The 16,776-nt window shown below is 47.2% G+C and overlaps 1 protein-coding gene across 1 annotated transcript in view; it reads left to right on the top strand.

The window, feature by feature from the left end:
* Window positions 1-16,776, top strand: part of DNAH6 (dynein axonemal heavy chain 6) — a 3,423,448-nt gene that overhangs the window by 661,143 nt on the left and 2,745,529 nt on the right. Inside the window, exons 6-8 of the mRNA XM_069626424.1 lie at window positions 8,923-9,057; window positions 9,398-9,521; window positions 10,495-10,636. Of these exons, the coding sequence (XP_069482525.1) occupies window positions 8,923-9,057; window positions 9,398-9,521; window positions 10,495-10,636 (401 nt within the window). The remainder of the gene's footprint in view (window positions 1-8,922; window positions 9,058-9,397; window positions 9,522-10,494; window positions 10,637-16,776) is intronic.

Genomic DNA, 16,776 nt, shown 5'->3' with positions numbered 1-16,776 from the left:
GGTGGTGCCGTAGCTGTGCAGCCCAGGTTTTCCACGACTGAGTGTCTGTGACACTCAGTGCAGCGCACCTTGTCTGCACGAGCTTTGGCTGCCCGCCCAACGGTGGTAAACCACCTCCACACCCAAGACTCACGCTGGCAGCTGGTAGTGGGTGCTTCCACTACCTCCTCCTCCTAGTCTTAGCAGTGCAGGGTGGTGGCGCAAGTTATGGTTGCTTAGCTGACCATAACTGGCGAATTTCTGGGGGTTTTCGGTTTTACCTGTAACCATAATAACCCTTTAACAAAGTTTTTTCAATGAATTTGATAGGTTTTTATTAGCGCAACCTACCCAGAACGTCCCCTTTAACGTTTTTTCACTGATATATAAGATAGATGACAATGATCATAGGCCACCATGAGCTGTTCTTACATCAGTGCCAACATCTTCTCTGACCCAAGAATACCGTTTTACCAACCAGGCCTGAACTATGACTGGCCATAATCATAGGGCCATCAAATTGGCAAAATGAATGCAGTATGATTTGAAACCTGCCCTTTATGAGGCAGTTCTCCCTCATATTGAGAAAATCTGTTCTAACGGCACTGATGATTGTGAGTTCCTCCAAGAATTTGGCAAGGTAACTGAAGGAATTTTCCTTCTTGTCACCCACTCTAGGCCTCTGGTCAAAAAGCAAGCTTTTGTCAGGGTCAAGTGGTATAATCAGGAGTGCACCATAGCCAAACAGGCCCTGGCAGCCAGTATAGCTCTGGGACTGTCTGGTCCCAAAAACCTATTACGTACAGTGCAAGAAAATTATTAAAGGAAAAAAGAGACTCATCTCAATTCTAAATGGGAGCTCCATGCATCCGCTCTTGAGAGTGGGGATAGTGTTACTTTTTGGAAACTCGTGTCGGACGCTGAGGTTAAAGTGGATGTTGATATACAGTGCAGCATAACTGCAGAGGCTTGGCAGAACCTTTTTTCCAAACTGTGTGGTGGGGGCAGCACTCTGAAGTTCCAGAGAAAGCACATACAATGCCCATGGCAGCAGAAGGAGAGTTATCATTTAATACTGAGGACTTCGATATTGCCATTACATCGCAAAAGGCAGGTAAAGGCGGCAGGACCTAATAAGGTGCCAATTGACGTCTTTAAAGACAAACCCTCCATTTGGGCCTAGGTACTTTGGAAGATTTATGCTGCCTGTGTTAATATAAACACTGTGCCCTGAATCTTGATGACTGGCGGAAATTGTGCCTATATTTAAAAAATGAGGTAAAGAAAAACCTGCAAATTACCACCCAATATCACTGTTTGATATGTGATGAATCTGATGATGTCATCACTCCTTCCCTGGGGTAACCTCTTCTCAATTGTCCAGGAGACGGCAGCTTCAACCTGATCCTGACACTGGGTTGGCTATTTGAGGGAGGACAACATGGGTTGAGGCGACCCTCGGGGGGGGGGGGGGGGGGCATGACATCATCAGATGAAACATGGTATTCCCCCTTTCCCTTTTAGAGATATTCACTCCATTCCGCATGCCTTGATGGCATACTGCCATAATCCCCTTCGACAACTCGCCAAGAGTACTGAGTACTCTTCAATATCAGATAACGGATAAAGTGACAAAAACAGAGACGAGGAAGACGCAAGGAGCAATGATGATTACTCCCAATGAGAACCAACACCAGCAGTCTAGTAGCTGGAACAATCTGATTGGCCCTCATATGGTTTAAAACAATGGCGGGAAGAGAAGTAGAGAGATCTTCTTCTTCATCCTGGTGCAGACAGAGGACACCGCGAGAACAGGAGATCCGACCGGCTAGGCATTGCCTGGGAACCCAACCTGTCACATTGACTGGTGAGCGGAGAAACCGGGAGTACAGCAACCGGCAGCAGTGCAAAAGATGGAGCAGCAAGATGGAGCGAGTTGTCAGCTTAATGGGCGATGTGCTCAGGGAAGCTCTGCGGAGGCTGTGGCAAAGCAGGAGGAAGCAAGATGTGTTTCCTGACAGCCGAGGGATCTGGGACACCGACCGAGGGTCGGAGGTGCCTGCAGGGTCAAAGAGAGCCACGAGAGCCGGAAAAGCACCAGTTTCAGAGTCGAGTATGCAGAGAGACTGTAGTAAAAGAACCAGTGAGCCCAGGGAAAGGGTTGAGACACTGAAGCACTGCCGGGCAAAGTATTGGAAATGCTAGACACTGGGACTGGGGTCTGGGACCCACAGTACAAAATTGGGGAAGACCAAGAAGGGAAAAACAGAGCGACTTTGTGTATTAAGACCTTGCAGGATGGTATACCAGGTATACTTGTCTACCAAAGTGAATGAACAAATTTAGAGAATTGGGCACATGTTGTGTAATGAAACTGCATTTGAGAAGTCCTGACAAGAGAACATATCTGGCACCATATGAGATTGGAACTCACACCCATGAGTTTGAATTGAATGTCCTGGCAGGAGAGAATACCAGGTAAACTCAAGTGTGGGCAATGAACAGCATAAGAATTTTGAAATACATTGAATGTGGAAGAGAACCTAGTAGGGCAGTACACCAGGTGCTCTTCGAGTCTGGGACCCACACCCAAGTTGTCGTATTGTGAAGAGTGAATCCCAACGAAGACACTTGCCCGTATGATTGTGAATTACATTGAAGGTGGAAAGAACCCTGGGGAGGGAGTCATTTCTCCAGGAGTGGATTTTGACATCAGGACGAGGGAGCTATCTTCTTGGTCTACAAAGAACTTGATTTTTTTTTGTAGCTGAACCATGTGAGACTTTTGTTGGATTTATACTTTTTTGTTGGATTTGAACACCTTTTGCGCTTTCAAGGCGCAAGACAATAGGCCTCATTACCAGTTCGGCGGTAAGTGGTCAAATTGGCAGTAACTGTGTTACTGCTAACTTCACCACTATGCCAAATTATGAGTGACCCAAAAATTGGCAGTAATTCCTCCAGCAGAATTAGCTCTGGCGGATTTACCTCCAGCTGTAAACCACAGAGATTCTGCAGAAACAGCGGTGGAGCTAATTCCTCAGACAGAATCACTGCCAAAAAACAAAAACCCATTACCGCTAGTACAAAAACAGCAGAATTACCTCAAAAAATTGGAGCAAATTCCTCTGCAAACACAGCACAATTACCTCAACAAAAAGGTGGATGTAAATGCATACAGGTTTCACAAATGAAGGCCCAGTTGCACTGGGGTTGGAAAAATCATAGTGGTCTGTGCCATGCTGCAAAACAGGTGCATACGTAGGAATGTTGAAATGCCGCAGATGAGGACAATGACCTCCCCCCCTAGCTCTGTTGATCAAGAGGCTGGAGGAGGGAACCAGGCACCGCAGGCTGTACGTGGGGAAGTAAGGGAAGGTCGGATGGTCCGCCAGGGACTAATTGAACAATGTTTTTCACTCTAGAAACATGCGGCCATACATGCATTGAATGCATATCTAAATTGCATTGAATTAAAACCCTCAAAATGATCACGATTCAAGTGTGTTTAATTCTAGCAACAAGGAAACCCCATCCCTAACACCAGCTAGCAACCCCAAACGCAACACCAACTGCCACCCCTGTCCCCATTCCCAACACCAACTCCCACCCCTACCCCCACCCCCAACCCCAACTCCAAACACCCCAACCCCATCCCCAACAGAGCTCCTGGGCGGGGTGCTCGCCAATGACCCAGTAGGGGTAACAAACTGTGAGCTCCCCTGCATGCTCCCCAATAGATGGTCCATGGTGAGATGTATGGCTCTGGCCATGGACTCATGGGATGAGGACAACTGTTCAGCCATCTCCCGCACCCTCTGGTTTGTTAGGCACAGGCTTGCATTGCATGTCACTGTGCTCCTGCAAAGACGGTTGATTGACTTTGACAACCATCTCAAGACCCCCTGTATGCAATCACGCATGGCCCAAGTGTTCCTGTGCAATGGCGCGCATTTCCAACTGCCTCTGTTTAATCCAGTCCAGATGGTCTGGAGTGTGAGGACAGGCACTGGGCGTGGTGAATGTCCTCGGTCATGTTCCTCATGTTGGACTTGACAGCGAGCATTCCCGGCCTGCTTGTTGAGTAAGTCCTCCACATAGCGTAGGACACAGTGGGAATCATGATGGGATGGTGGTGTGTTCAGTGGGGAGATGCTGCGCAGGGGGGGGGGAAGACTCCTGTGAAAAATGGCAGACGGGGGAACATAGATAGCTGGGTGCAGGGGAGGCACCCTGATACTGCTAGTCTGCTGTGCCTGCAGTGGCCTGCTCTGATTGCAGGCTTTCGTCCACACTCTGCCGCCCCTGTGTGTCCATAGTCGGACCCACTGTGGCTGTGTTCTGGCTTGTTTCTGGTGGCACAGATTTCACAATTCGGGGCTGCGGTGGCCCTGTAGCCTGGTGCCTCTTGTTGGTTGGCACACTACCACTTCTCGAACGGCCTTGGCCTTACTGTTTGCTGGCAGTGATGGGTGCAGGTGTTATGGAGGGGCCAGCCTCCCCAGCCTCCTCACTCCTTTCCTGGGTGTCTTGCGTTCCTGTGGGGCAAATTCACATGTACATTACCACATTGCTGATTAGGTGCTTGGCAAATCAACATTCATTTTCACTTGTACTATGTCGCCACTGTGTTTGGGCCTACAGGGCGGACTGGCATCAAGTGTCGGCCACTGTGCACATGGCATACATTGTGTCTGGACAGCCAGGTGTGGGTTGGCCAGCTTAATTTGGTGGTGCATCCCTGAGATGTGCTGGCCTACAGGCTGTCCTGTCCAGTGGTGCATCAGGACTGTCAGTGACGGGTAAAAGATGGTACAGTCAGGTGGGTGCAGTGCATTTGGTTGTCTGTAGGTCAGGTGGCCATGTTGTCAGATATGTACTCCTCAAAGTGTATGTACATGGGGCATTGTAGTCCAGGGGTTAGTGGCTGTGACGCAACTATCCACTGTTGTGCATCCATGGGCATGGGCACGTTTTATGGTTGACTGTGCATGGGTGTCGGGGTGTCGTGTCAGGGGGGTGTTGTAGCCACTGATTAATGTCATTCTGGCCTGATGCCTCACATGAATGGTGATTGCTTTCTGGAGCACACGTTACATGTTTGTATGGTACTGTGGGTGTTCGTAGTTGTCTGCAGGGTTGTCCATTTATAGGAGCATATGTCACTGTGGTTCTCAACAGATTCAGGTTGACTGTTAGCTCCTAGCTCGGCCATGCCTACGCCCTCGATCTTGACCATGTGCAGGATGCTACTGACCATGTCCTCTCACTGTGTCAGTTGCAAGGGTTCCACTGACCCACCTCCAGTGGCAGCAGTCTCCCGGTGCTGGACGGAGATGAGGCTCCTGACCCTGGCCTTGAGGTCATTCCCCCTCTTCTATGGCTAGCACCTCGTCTCTGATTTCAGCCCATATGTTGTTTTTGGCTTTTTGGCTGATCTTCTGTGAGATGCCCCATACAGCTCTTCAGAGTGGGCGACCACTTGCTCTGCCAACAGCGTGAGCTCCTGCTCTGTGAATTTGGGCTTCCTCTGCCTCATATTGGGCACCGTCCATTTGCCCTTTCCTGAGGACATGTTTGGCCTTTGCTGGGTTTCTGGATGGCACTCCTATCTCGAGATATTCAATTGGTACTGATTTCTAAAATGCCCGCTGCGGTGCATCCTTATATTAAAATGACAAATTTCCACCAGCAGGATTTCCGCCAGCGGAAATTCTGCTGACCGACCTGGCAATAACGCTAATTTCACCACAGCAGAGTTACTGACGGAATACTGCCAAACTCGTAATGAGCCAGAATAGCCATTACAGCTTAGAGTTACTTTTAGAATCTGAGGGCTGGGATAGGATTTCGGACACAGATCATTTTTGCTTTGGACATCTTGACATAGGACAGACCCTTCCTTTTGATTTAGGTAGGGAAATACCTCATAGATTAGGGATAGTGAGGCATTTTCCAACCAATTCAACAAAGGTAGCAGGCGCCCCTCTCTCGGAAGAACAAGGCATGATAACCTGTTCAGTGGTTGTTAAACACATTGAGAGTTCGCAGCCATCTGCTTTTTGCTCACTGTACCTTTCACAGATGGGAAATATCCATTTGCATATCAGTCTTTGTCCCGCCCACATAGGCAGTCCAGCACCGAAATGCTATGGCAATTCCTCTCTGAACAAGAGTACCAACAACAACCCCATACACGTGTTTCAGCCTTGTTGGGCATCATCAGTGAGGTGAAGCTAAGCCTCTCTAAGCACAGTGAGCAGGGAGTCCACGTCTGGTTGCCCCCAGGTATTTTCCAACCACTTTATTATTTAATAAAAGTCTATATCGAAAATGAGTCCTCTTTGTCTGCGTCTCATTTCTGTCTCGTCAAAGATAGTTCAGACATAGCTTTCGCCAAAGTGGTCCTAAAGCACATCCAGTCATGGTTCACCGAGAATGAAATAATGAGTACACTTCAGGCGGGCTTCCAGAGTGGAAATGGCACCATAGACCAAATCTTTCACCTCTTGCCCCTTTTAAAAAAAATATACCATCCTGTAAATGCTACTTTCATGGACCTTAGGACGGCATCTGACTGTGTCCCCAGTGATCTTCTTTGGGATGTTTTAGGTAAAAGAAAATGCCACATTGTCTCGCTTCCATTATACAATCCCTCTATAGAAATAACAAAGCGGTTGTGCACTTTAGGCAGGCGGAGAGGTTATTTCACAGTTTTACGTGACCAAAGTAGTATGAAAAGGAAGCATCCTGCCTCCCCTGCCGTGCTGTGTGTACATAGAAGAAGTCATCATAACTCTGCTTTTGGAAGGACCCCCCTTGCTCCAACTAGGCTTAAATTGATACCCTGCTCTCTTCTTCGTGAATGACCCTGTGATTTTATCTATTTCTCCTAAGGGGCTGAGTCCATATTTGGCGTCCTTCACAAAGAAGTGCGGCGAGTGGTCTTCAAGCCCAAGCTTGGAAAACATCAGAAAATGGAAACCAGGGTTCAGGGTAACATCTTACTTGGAGCAAGTCTAGTTGTTTGACTACTTCGGAATTCGTTTCCATGGGAATGGCTATTAGACATGTCAGTTGGAAAAGGCCTGTGTCACACTGTGCATTCTTTAACAGACATGGGAGGGGGGGGCTATAAGACCAGCCTTGGACCTGTGTATGAAATAGGCCACTACTTATGCCCTTTATGGGGCGAACTCTGGAGGTATGTAGATTTTAAGAGTTTGATCGTTGTAGAAAACAAGTTGTTAAAGAGACTCTTTAACAACTTGTTTTCTACAACGATCAAACTTGTTATCACATGGCACACCCAATGCCCTAATTTATCTAGAAACAAACATATGCCCCCATCAATATTATCACCTCAATTAAGCCAATTGTATGTTGGCTATGATTATGGCACACCCCTTAACGTGCAGCTTTCAGGAATGAGTTACTTCATGTGATGGAGGTGGTGGGGTATGAATTTGGCGTGGGTCATCCACGTCAACAAATGCCTTTGGGGTTAAAATGACAACGATCAATGGTCACGCCCCATGCAGATTAACAAAGTCACGTCCACCAGAATAAAAAGCAAGTTACTTTGTGGCTTATTACAGGAAAAACATGGTGGTCACGTGTTGTGACCTGAAGCTGGCTCCCGGGTTATTTCAGGATCAAACATGCCTTTGACTTTGAAAAATATCTTGATTTATGTTAATCCAGCATTTGCTTGTGCCCCTAATATCAGATTGGGCACACTCAAGATGGCCTCCTTTTATAAGGACATGGGGAAAGGGGATTTCGGTTAAATGTCCTCTCTGCAGCATCTGTGAGGAGACAACAATACATGTTGTTCTTCTGCCCTCAGAGAAGGGGCTTAAGAGAGATTTATCTCAAACCCTTTCTGAGATCCGCATGGATACATACCATGTCTGACGCCCTGGAAGTCTTCAGATGAACAGATGATCTAGAAACTGTATACAGAGTAGCCAAATGTATCCCTCGTTCTTGGCTACTAAGGCCCAATGTGTAAGTCGGACCACAACTGAATAAGGGAAATGGGCTATATTTCAAGGGAGTGAAACATGTTTGACAGTATAATATTTAGTTGTGGGGGCTATAAATATTTCTATCGCTCGCATTTGTCCCCCTACCACTGCAAGGTTATGATGTTTCTACTATGGCCCAAATTGGCAATCAGGATACAACTGAATAAGGGAAACTAGGTTATTCTTCAAGGGGTTGGGGGCAATATGTTTGATAATGGAATTTTCGGGTGTGAGGGCTGCGAGTATCTTCTCCCCCTCACATTTGCCCTTCTATCACTTCAGGGCTATGATGCTTCTTTGATGTGATTGTCAACACCTGTTTAATGCATTCTACATGTTTTTCTCTAATTTTTCTTTTATAACTATTCATATATAAATTAATTATAATATTGTTTCAGAATGCATTTTTTAAAAATCGTTTTTATAATTGTTTATACTTTTTTGGCTCTGTGCTGAATAAAAGATTTACAACAACGTCATTCTTAAACGTGAATGGGTTACTTGCGAATAATTTGAGTAGCATTATGTTTTCCGCTTTGCTCAGTACAATCATGCAAGGTTCCAAAATGGGAACAATAGCTACACAAAGTATTGACATGGTAATTTTAGCCCATTTAATCATCTCTGCAGATGCTGGGTACTGGATTCCATCCATAAGCCACTTCACTAGAAGTGTCTGCTACGGCAGGGAAAAATGCACATATGGTTTGTAGATCGAATCCACTACCTAGTTCACTGCTCTTAGCAAGATATTTTTCAATAACCTGTTTTGATGCATAGTTGATGGTGACATTTAATAAAAATGTTTTTATTGTTAATGTGAACATCAATATGGTTTATACATGTACACTGTTTCGTTTTATTATTTTCTAAATGAAAGATGTCTTCCTTTTCTCTTGTAAATCTTTTATAGTCCCTGCGACCTGCCATCTTGAATGTTCAAGAAATGTGTTTCAGAATCAGCGACATGGGGCTTTGCATTATTGAAAGAGGCTACACCTACACTTTGCGGGAATTCGCCACCATTCAGTTCAAGCAACTAGAAGAGGTAAACCTTGTATACTTGTACTTTTCGTTGTGGTTCTTAGTATTTCCCACTCTCCTGGAAAAGTGCCTTGCAACCCTTTCTTTGGCTCATTACTCAGATGGGTGTGGTGTGGGCTGTGGGCAGGATCCAGTTTCAGCAGTGCTATTCATTGGATCCTATTGGGGGTACATATTTCACCTTTAAACTGAGTTCAGCTCTACCAATTTCTACCATTTGGCATGTTAGATACAGACCTCACACTACCTAAATATTAAATGATGCTTGAATATAATTGGACGTAGCAATTTCTATTTTTGACTTTACTATGGCTCTCCATCTGCTTTATATCATCTCTTTGTAGGTGACAAACCACTTAGCTGAATTTAGAGAGTTGGCAAAAGAGGTAGTCCGAAGTGCTTGTCGAACCGCGCTACTCGAAGCAGGATTCACACCTGATGACTACTCTTATGCAACTGAGAGTATAGGTATGTTAAACCTTCCGTTAATCCACCAACTGATTTACTTTACCACATGCAAAGGCACCTCGAGTGAGTGAGTGAGTAAGGACCGGAAGGGGAAATGGTAATGAAAACTGGTAGCTGTTCACAATTAGTTAAAAAAAACATCTGGGTGCTCCTTTACATAGATTGTTTTAAATCCAGCTATGTGGGCATTCATGTACCATGCCACTTGTTTCTAATGCAAATGCACATCTTGGCCTGTGGCCTCAAACAACAATAGTGCTGGTAATACTTAACAGATGGCGTGCTCGGTATACCCTTCTTGATCTATTCTATTTTTCTTTTACCCTCTCTGCATCTTGAGTAAATACCCCAACTTGAAGGGAAAATAAAAAAGAAACCTTCAGCAAAGATGCCAGATTTAAAGATCTGTCAGTTATGTTTGGATAAGTTAATTTACAAGACTCCATACCATATGGTAGGTTTGCTTTGATGTTTTTCTTCTGGTCAGTCTGTAAACAAGTGAAGGACAAACACACCTGACCCAACTGACCATTTTTGAAAATAGGAGCCAATTTATTTCTGCCACAGATATAAGTACCTTTAGAAAATGTCAGTTTTTGTTCCAGTAATAAAGTAGAGTTGAAGAGCTTGAAAGTCATAAACGAAGAGTACAAATATTGTGTAGCTATATAAATGTAGATGGAGTTAACATCAAGGACAGACAATATCAATGTGTCAAGTAGGTAGTGTAACATTACATAAAAAAGCAAAACATTGTACATTTGCTAAAAACGAGTTCTCATTTCTACTACTTGAATATTTAATTTTCACAAATGTGTTTGCTGTGCACTCTGCTCGAATCTTAGGTAATGAAGATAATGGGAAAGAATGTAAATATTCTAAAACTTCTTTCGATCACCAAATAAATAACTTAGAGTGAGTATATGTTTTGTTCTTCAAATATTGTGTAAACTAATTGTCTGTCTCTTCACAGCGGCAGCTATGGTCCCTGGGCCACTGGCATTAGAGCTTCTTGGTCTTCCTCAGTTTGACAAAGAGCTATATGGAGAAACGACTGAAAAAATGACCTACACAGAACAGGCTACAAAAAGGGCTCATTGTAGAAGACTCACATGGTTAGTGTGCATTACAGTGTTTTTTATTGGTTTCTCATTTTGTAAAAATAAATTAATCATCAACCTTTTTATGGATTCAAAGTTGAATAGGGAGTTGTTTTACCTTTGGGTTATCTGCACTACTCTTAGTCCTCCTGACTTTTAACCCTGCAGCTTACTTTTGATCCCAGGAGATAAATGGAATTGGTAAAATAACATGTGCTAGCATATTCTTACTTGACATGTGAGTCCACTGCTAGGGTAAATAACTCATTAGGATTTTGCTTTTCTACCCTCACTTCTGCTATGCATTATAATGATCTTATTTTCTTTTTTTATGGAGCAGAAACATGGCACAAATGCTGCAGGATGCAGTACAACCAAACATACATGTATCTTTGAACACTCGGAGACACTAAAGATTTTCTTTCTAAAATAGAATAGATCTTACATCTTGGCATACATGGATGTGGTATCTTTATATACATCTATCCAACATGATGTGGGAAAGTGTGTGAATACTTTTTAAAAACTAGGTCTCTTAACTACCGAAATGGTTCTTGGTATGATTGATCTATGCCTCACAAACAATGTATTTATTTTTAACAATGTATTTTTTAATTGCAAGGAACAGCAATGGACCCCACATTTGCCCCTTCTCTGCAAACCTCACTATGGGATACTGGGAGAAATTTGAAGTATGGTCTGAGAACAACGAAGCACACACAGATGACGTGTTGTGGCTTTGTTATATTGACGATCTGGAAGGAATGGGTTGCCTTTATTAGATTGTTGAATGATAATGCATACAATCTGAGGTTCACTGAAAATAAGTCAGAATTCTGTAATTTCTTTAGACGTGACTGTGAAGGTAATTAATCGACAACTCATTAGCAAACTATATAGAAAACCTACAGGGTCAAACACACCACTTCATGCTACAAGTGGTCATCCCAAATACTTAATATAGAGTATCCCCTATGGTGAGTTTATTAGATTACGTAGGAACTGTTCAACCTTAGAGGCATTTGATAAGGAAAGTAAAGTCACTGCATGCGGCTTTTAGCAACAGGAGTATCCGAAAAGGATCATTGAACACGCATATATCAGCCCTGTTTGTGTAATAGGCATACCTTACTATTAGGACATGTAGAAGATAAGGGGGGTAATTCATGGAATCAAGCGCAGAAGTGGCGCACGCGGCTGGCGCACAGAGGGAGCGTGCGCCAAAACCCATTTTGACGCACCGCGTATTCATGGATTTAAACATCCATAACCAGCCGTGGTGCAGTGACCCTGCAGTAGCCCCAGTTATGCCCCCAACCCTATCCCGTGCGCCAAAAACATCTGCACAAATCCCCTACATGGCGCAAAGGCCAGTGGACCAGCATACAGCCCGCCAACAACGAAATCCTGTTAAAAACGCCACTCGGCCCTCACGCAACAACCCAATCGCATGTAAAACTCCCTGCGCACCCCTCGGAATATGCGTACGCTGCTCGCACCAGCCCAATCACGTGTAAAACTCCCTTCGCAACCTCTGAATATGCCTACCCCGCTCGCACCAGGACAATCACGTGCAAAACTCCCTGCGCACCCCTCGGAATACATATACTCCGCTCGCACTAGCCCAATCACGTGTAAAACTCCCTGCGCACTCCTCGGAATACGCGTACCCCGCTCGCGCCAACCCAATCGCGTGTAAAACTCCCAGCGCACCTCTCTGATGCATACCCCGCTCGTGCCAGCTCAATCACGTGTAAAACTCCCTGCGCACCCCTCGGAATATGCGTACCCCGCTCGCGCCAGGCAAATTGCGTGGAAAAAGTCCTCCCTGTGGTGTGGGCTGGCTGTGTGGCATGGCTAGGGGTTGTAGGGGTGTCCCCTGTGGTGTGGCCTGCCTACGGGGCATGAGGAGGGTGGATGGTCTGCCTGCGGGGCATGGGGAGGGTGGATGGGCTGCTTGCGGGGCATGGTTAGAGTGGATGGGCTGCCTGCGGGGCATGGTCAGGGTGGATGGGGCTGCCTGCGGGGCATGGTCAGGGTGGATGGGGCTGCCTGCGGGGCATGGTCAGGGTGGATGGGTCTGCTTGCGGGGCATGGGGAGGGTGGATGGGCTGGCTGCGGGGCATGGTCAGGGTGGATGGGGCTGCCTGCAGGGCATGGGGAGGGATGCCACTCCCAGTGACGGCAACCTGCCAGCAGGCTCCGACTCATGCAACCCCCACCCCCAGTAACGGCTACCTGCCATGCCAGCAGGCCCCGACTCATGCAACCCTCCACCCCACACCCAGTGATGGCAACCTGCCAGCAGGCCCCCGACTCATGCACCCCTCCACCCCACACCCAGTGATGGCAACCTGCCAGCAGGCACGACTCATGTCCCTCCCCCACCCCCAGCGTTGGCAACCTGCCAGCAGGCCCTGACTTGTGCACCCCCCACCCCACCCCCAGTGACGTCAACCTGCCAGCAGGCCCTGAGTCATGTCCCCCCACCCCACCCCCAGTGAAGGCATCCTGCCAGCAGGCCCCGACACATGTCCCCCCCACCCCACCCCAGAGACGGCAACCTGCCAGCAGGCCCCGACTCATGTCCACCCAGCCAACACATTGTCACAACATGCATGTATGCAGTAAATGTCCACCCAAATCCCACCCCACGCTGCCCCCCCCACAGTGCAACTCCACACCCATCCATTGTCCCCACTTCCCAGTACAGGTCCCATGGCATGTCATGCACAGAAGCACACATGCATGCACCCAAAGACATGCACAACATGGCCACACATCACTGAGGCAATGACGACTGACACATGCACCAAACTAATGAGAGCAGACAACACAAATATTTGAACTGATGAAAGTGTATTAAAAAACAGAAATCTCCCAAACGAAAAACAACCATGACAAGGACAAATAAATTAATGTGAACTCAACTGAAATGCATATTCAAAAGAAAAAATGTGATTAAAACAAAAGGAAAAGCTCCCAGTGGTCCATGTCCAGAAAACAAAATTCAGATTCCAAAGGGTAAATAAAAAAAAACATTCCATCATGGGTTTCAAAAACATTAAAGAATAAAGTCCACAGTTCCACAACTATTTACAATGAAAGTTCTTAGGGTCCATGATCCCACAACCAAATGAAACCTATTAAAAATCCTACAAAAATACAACTATGTACAAAAAGTGGAGCAATGTCCAACTCCAAAATAAAAATAAAACAAAAGGAAACCTAAGCCTAATTAACTATATACAATGGCAGCGGGCTAGTCCTACGGCTCACCGTTCTCACCAAGAGTCTTGGCCAGGGCATCATCGAACTCCGAGTCTATGTCCCAAAGGCGGGACTGGGGTCTGTCCTCGAGGGCTTGCAGGGACGCTGACATGCTCTCCTCCAACTCCCTGCGAGTCTCCTCGAGAAACTGCCCGGCTCAATGCGCGCCCCATGGAGTTCTCCGCCCTGACCATGGTGAGCCGTGCCCTCTCTGACCACCGCCGCTCTGCATCTATTTGCTGGCCCATTCGCTGCCACACGGAAGACACACATAGTCCAGGGTCCTCCTGCCCTGCGGCCAATGACTTCCCCCGTGATGTTGTAAGCCCCGAGTCCAGACGCCTCCTACGTCGAGCCTGGTGCCGCTGCCTTGATGTCATCTGCCTGTGCCACCACGACTGGCTCTGGGATGCTGACGACCCCTGAGGCTGTCGTGGACGTGCCCTGCTGAAAGTTACCTGCACATCCTCCATCACCAGGGATCCTGTTTCTTGGGTGACCACCTCTGCTGAACCTCTGACTCACGACTGTGGCAGGGGTGGGATCTCCACCAGCCTGGCTGCTGTGGATGCGGCAGGTCCACAGGGTGCCCTGGTGGCATCTGGGCCGGAAGACGGCATGGAGGACAACTGGCGCATATTGGGTGCAGAGGAGGAGAGGGTCACAAGAGTGGCAAGCACATGGAGGAACCTTGCGACAATGAGCCGTCCTAGCCAGTTCAAGATAGCACACAGCTGTTCATGATGATTGTTAGGAAAGATTCCTTAATTGTGGGTAATTTTCCTTCCATGTGGCAACCCCTAAACTTTTTGCTGTTGTTTTCACCATGATCTAGACTTTGCCAGAGAAGTGCAGCCTTCTGCCGCACTCCTCTGGGCTTTCGCTCCATTCTTACGGGGAAACTGACATGCCCTTAAGACAGTCAGTACCGGGAAACGCTGTTTTCCGTAGTTTCTTCTATCATGTTGCAGCTTTCGTGCAACATGACACAAGAGGGCACTGTAAGCTAAGTTACTGCTCACTTGGGTCTCTAGCCTTCTACAGGCCCCTAGATACTCTTTTTGGATTGTAACTGATCGGTGCAAGTGAATCACGGACGGGAATGGTGGCAGCGATCGTTTCTTGTGTTTTGAGCTCCTTTTGGTGTTTTAAGCGCATTTTCCGCGCTTAGCCCAAAATGGTGGCCTGGCTCCCAAAATGGCCAGACCACGAGGCTCCTTTGTCCTGTCCGCTGACCGTCTTGCTCCCTTCACCTTCCCCAGGTCGAGCCGACCCGGGGCCTTCCTTATTTGGGCATGTACTTTCCCACGAAACACGGATGCTTTCGCAGGCTTCTAAAGGCCTTGTGTGTGCCTCCAGGATGTGGGCTGTGATGTCTGGACCCAATACACATCCTGGGTGCCAGAGAGTCTAGGGTGGTGTGAATGCCTGGGACCACCGTGGTCCGTGATAGGTCCACGTATGGTGTGAGTGTTTTGATGAGCGGATCTCCCATTGGGTCCCCTCCGTTTTGGCGCGAAGGGAACCGTGGATAAGAGGGGGCTGGAAACGCCACTACCATGTCGATCTCCTGAGTTCTCACGAACAAAGGAATACAGGAGCCAAGTATCCTGCAACCACGAGGCTGAACCCAGGAATCGCTGGTGACCCGCTGAAGGACTGCTCCTCTGCACTGCTGTCGCTTTGTGAAACCCTTTCTACCTCTGATCGAACCAGAAGGCCTGTACTGGTACTTCGACCCTTGGAATAGCGGGAACAGCTATTCTCGGCATCTTCACCATCTCCTGCACGTAAGCCTTCGGAAGTGTCTCTGGGCCATCCAGCAGACTGACCAGCCTACCCAGGAGTCTTGCTCTGTAACCGACGCCAGGTTGTGTTGTATTTCGAGTCCTTGTCACTCTCACACGATTCGTACACTTGGCATTCCCAGGTCTGAAGTGAGTAGTGTACATTTGGCTGAGATACACACGGCCGCTCCGTTGCCCTGCTGTGGTAACAAACTGTGCGGGTTCACTTCGTTTGGGACATCTTTATCTCAACTCTGCTGCTGCAGAATCTACACGACGACGAGACGTCCCCTGCTCCCCTGAACCTGCCAGCACTGAAACTGACGCGAAGAAGCCTGGTTCTGCTTGCATCGGGGACCGGTGAGTAGCATAGCTAGGAACTGGTCGCCCTCCTGCAGGAGCCCATAGCTTTTCCCCGCTGTGTCAAACAGCACGCCTTTCCATACTCGCGCTCTGCTTCTGCCCACAGTGGAGGCTGCGCTTGAGTCGCGGAACTCTGTTCTTCTTCATTTATGCACCAAACTGAACTGCCTGATTCCCTCGAAGAGACTCCCCTTTTTGCCCGTTGGCACCAGCGTGTGCAGGTAGTTTTGAGCACAAGGCTCCACTCTTCGTAGGGCTTGGACTTCCTTTTAGTTAGGTGCCTCTGAAGGCGGACTGGGTCTAATCATTATTTCGCACTGCCTGTTTTCCTCTCCTTCTAGGTGGACTACACATTTCGTGCATCTAACGCTTTAGACTCGTTTGTATTTGTATATATATTGTATTGGTTTGGTATGTGTTGGTTTACTAGAGTTTTATTGTGATTTCTCGCTACGGTCATTGTTGCAAAGGCCTTGGAATAAATGTGTATATATTTTTAATATAACACCTGTTTGGAATAGTTTGTAAGTGTCCTTGCTTTGTGTGCTCATTGCGGGCTTTCAGTCACCCTCACCCCTCTTGAGACCTAGTCTTGACCGCCGCGATCGCTACCCTGATTGGTCTGGCTTGTCCAGAGGTTACCCTGTTCCAAGTAATTAGGTTGGCCTTCTGAACTTCTGCGCCGCCAGGACAGAGTTCAGAAATCCGTCTTAACAATGATGTGAGTTGTCCTTC

The sequence above is a fragment of the Ambystoma mexicanum genome, chromosome 6p (genome assembly GCF_040938575.1).
Source record: "Ambystoma mexicanum isolate Mex_15411 chromosome 6p, UKY_AmexF1_1, whole genome shotgun sequence".
In the NCBI taxonomy this organism is placed as follows: Eukaryota; Metazoa; Chordata; class Amphibia; order Caudata; family Ambystomatidae; genus Ambystoma; species Ambystoma mexicanum.
The sequence above is the reverse complement of the archived record's forward strand: the minus strand, read 5'-3'. Positions and strand labels throughout refer to the sequence as shown.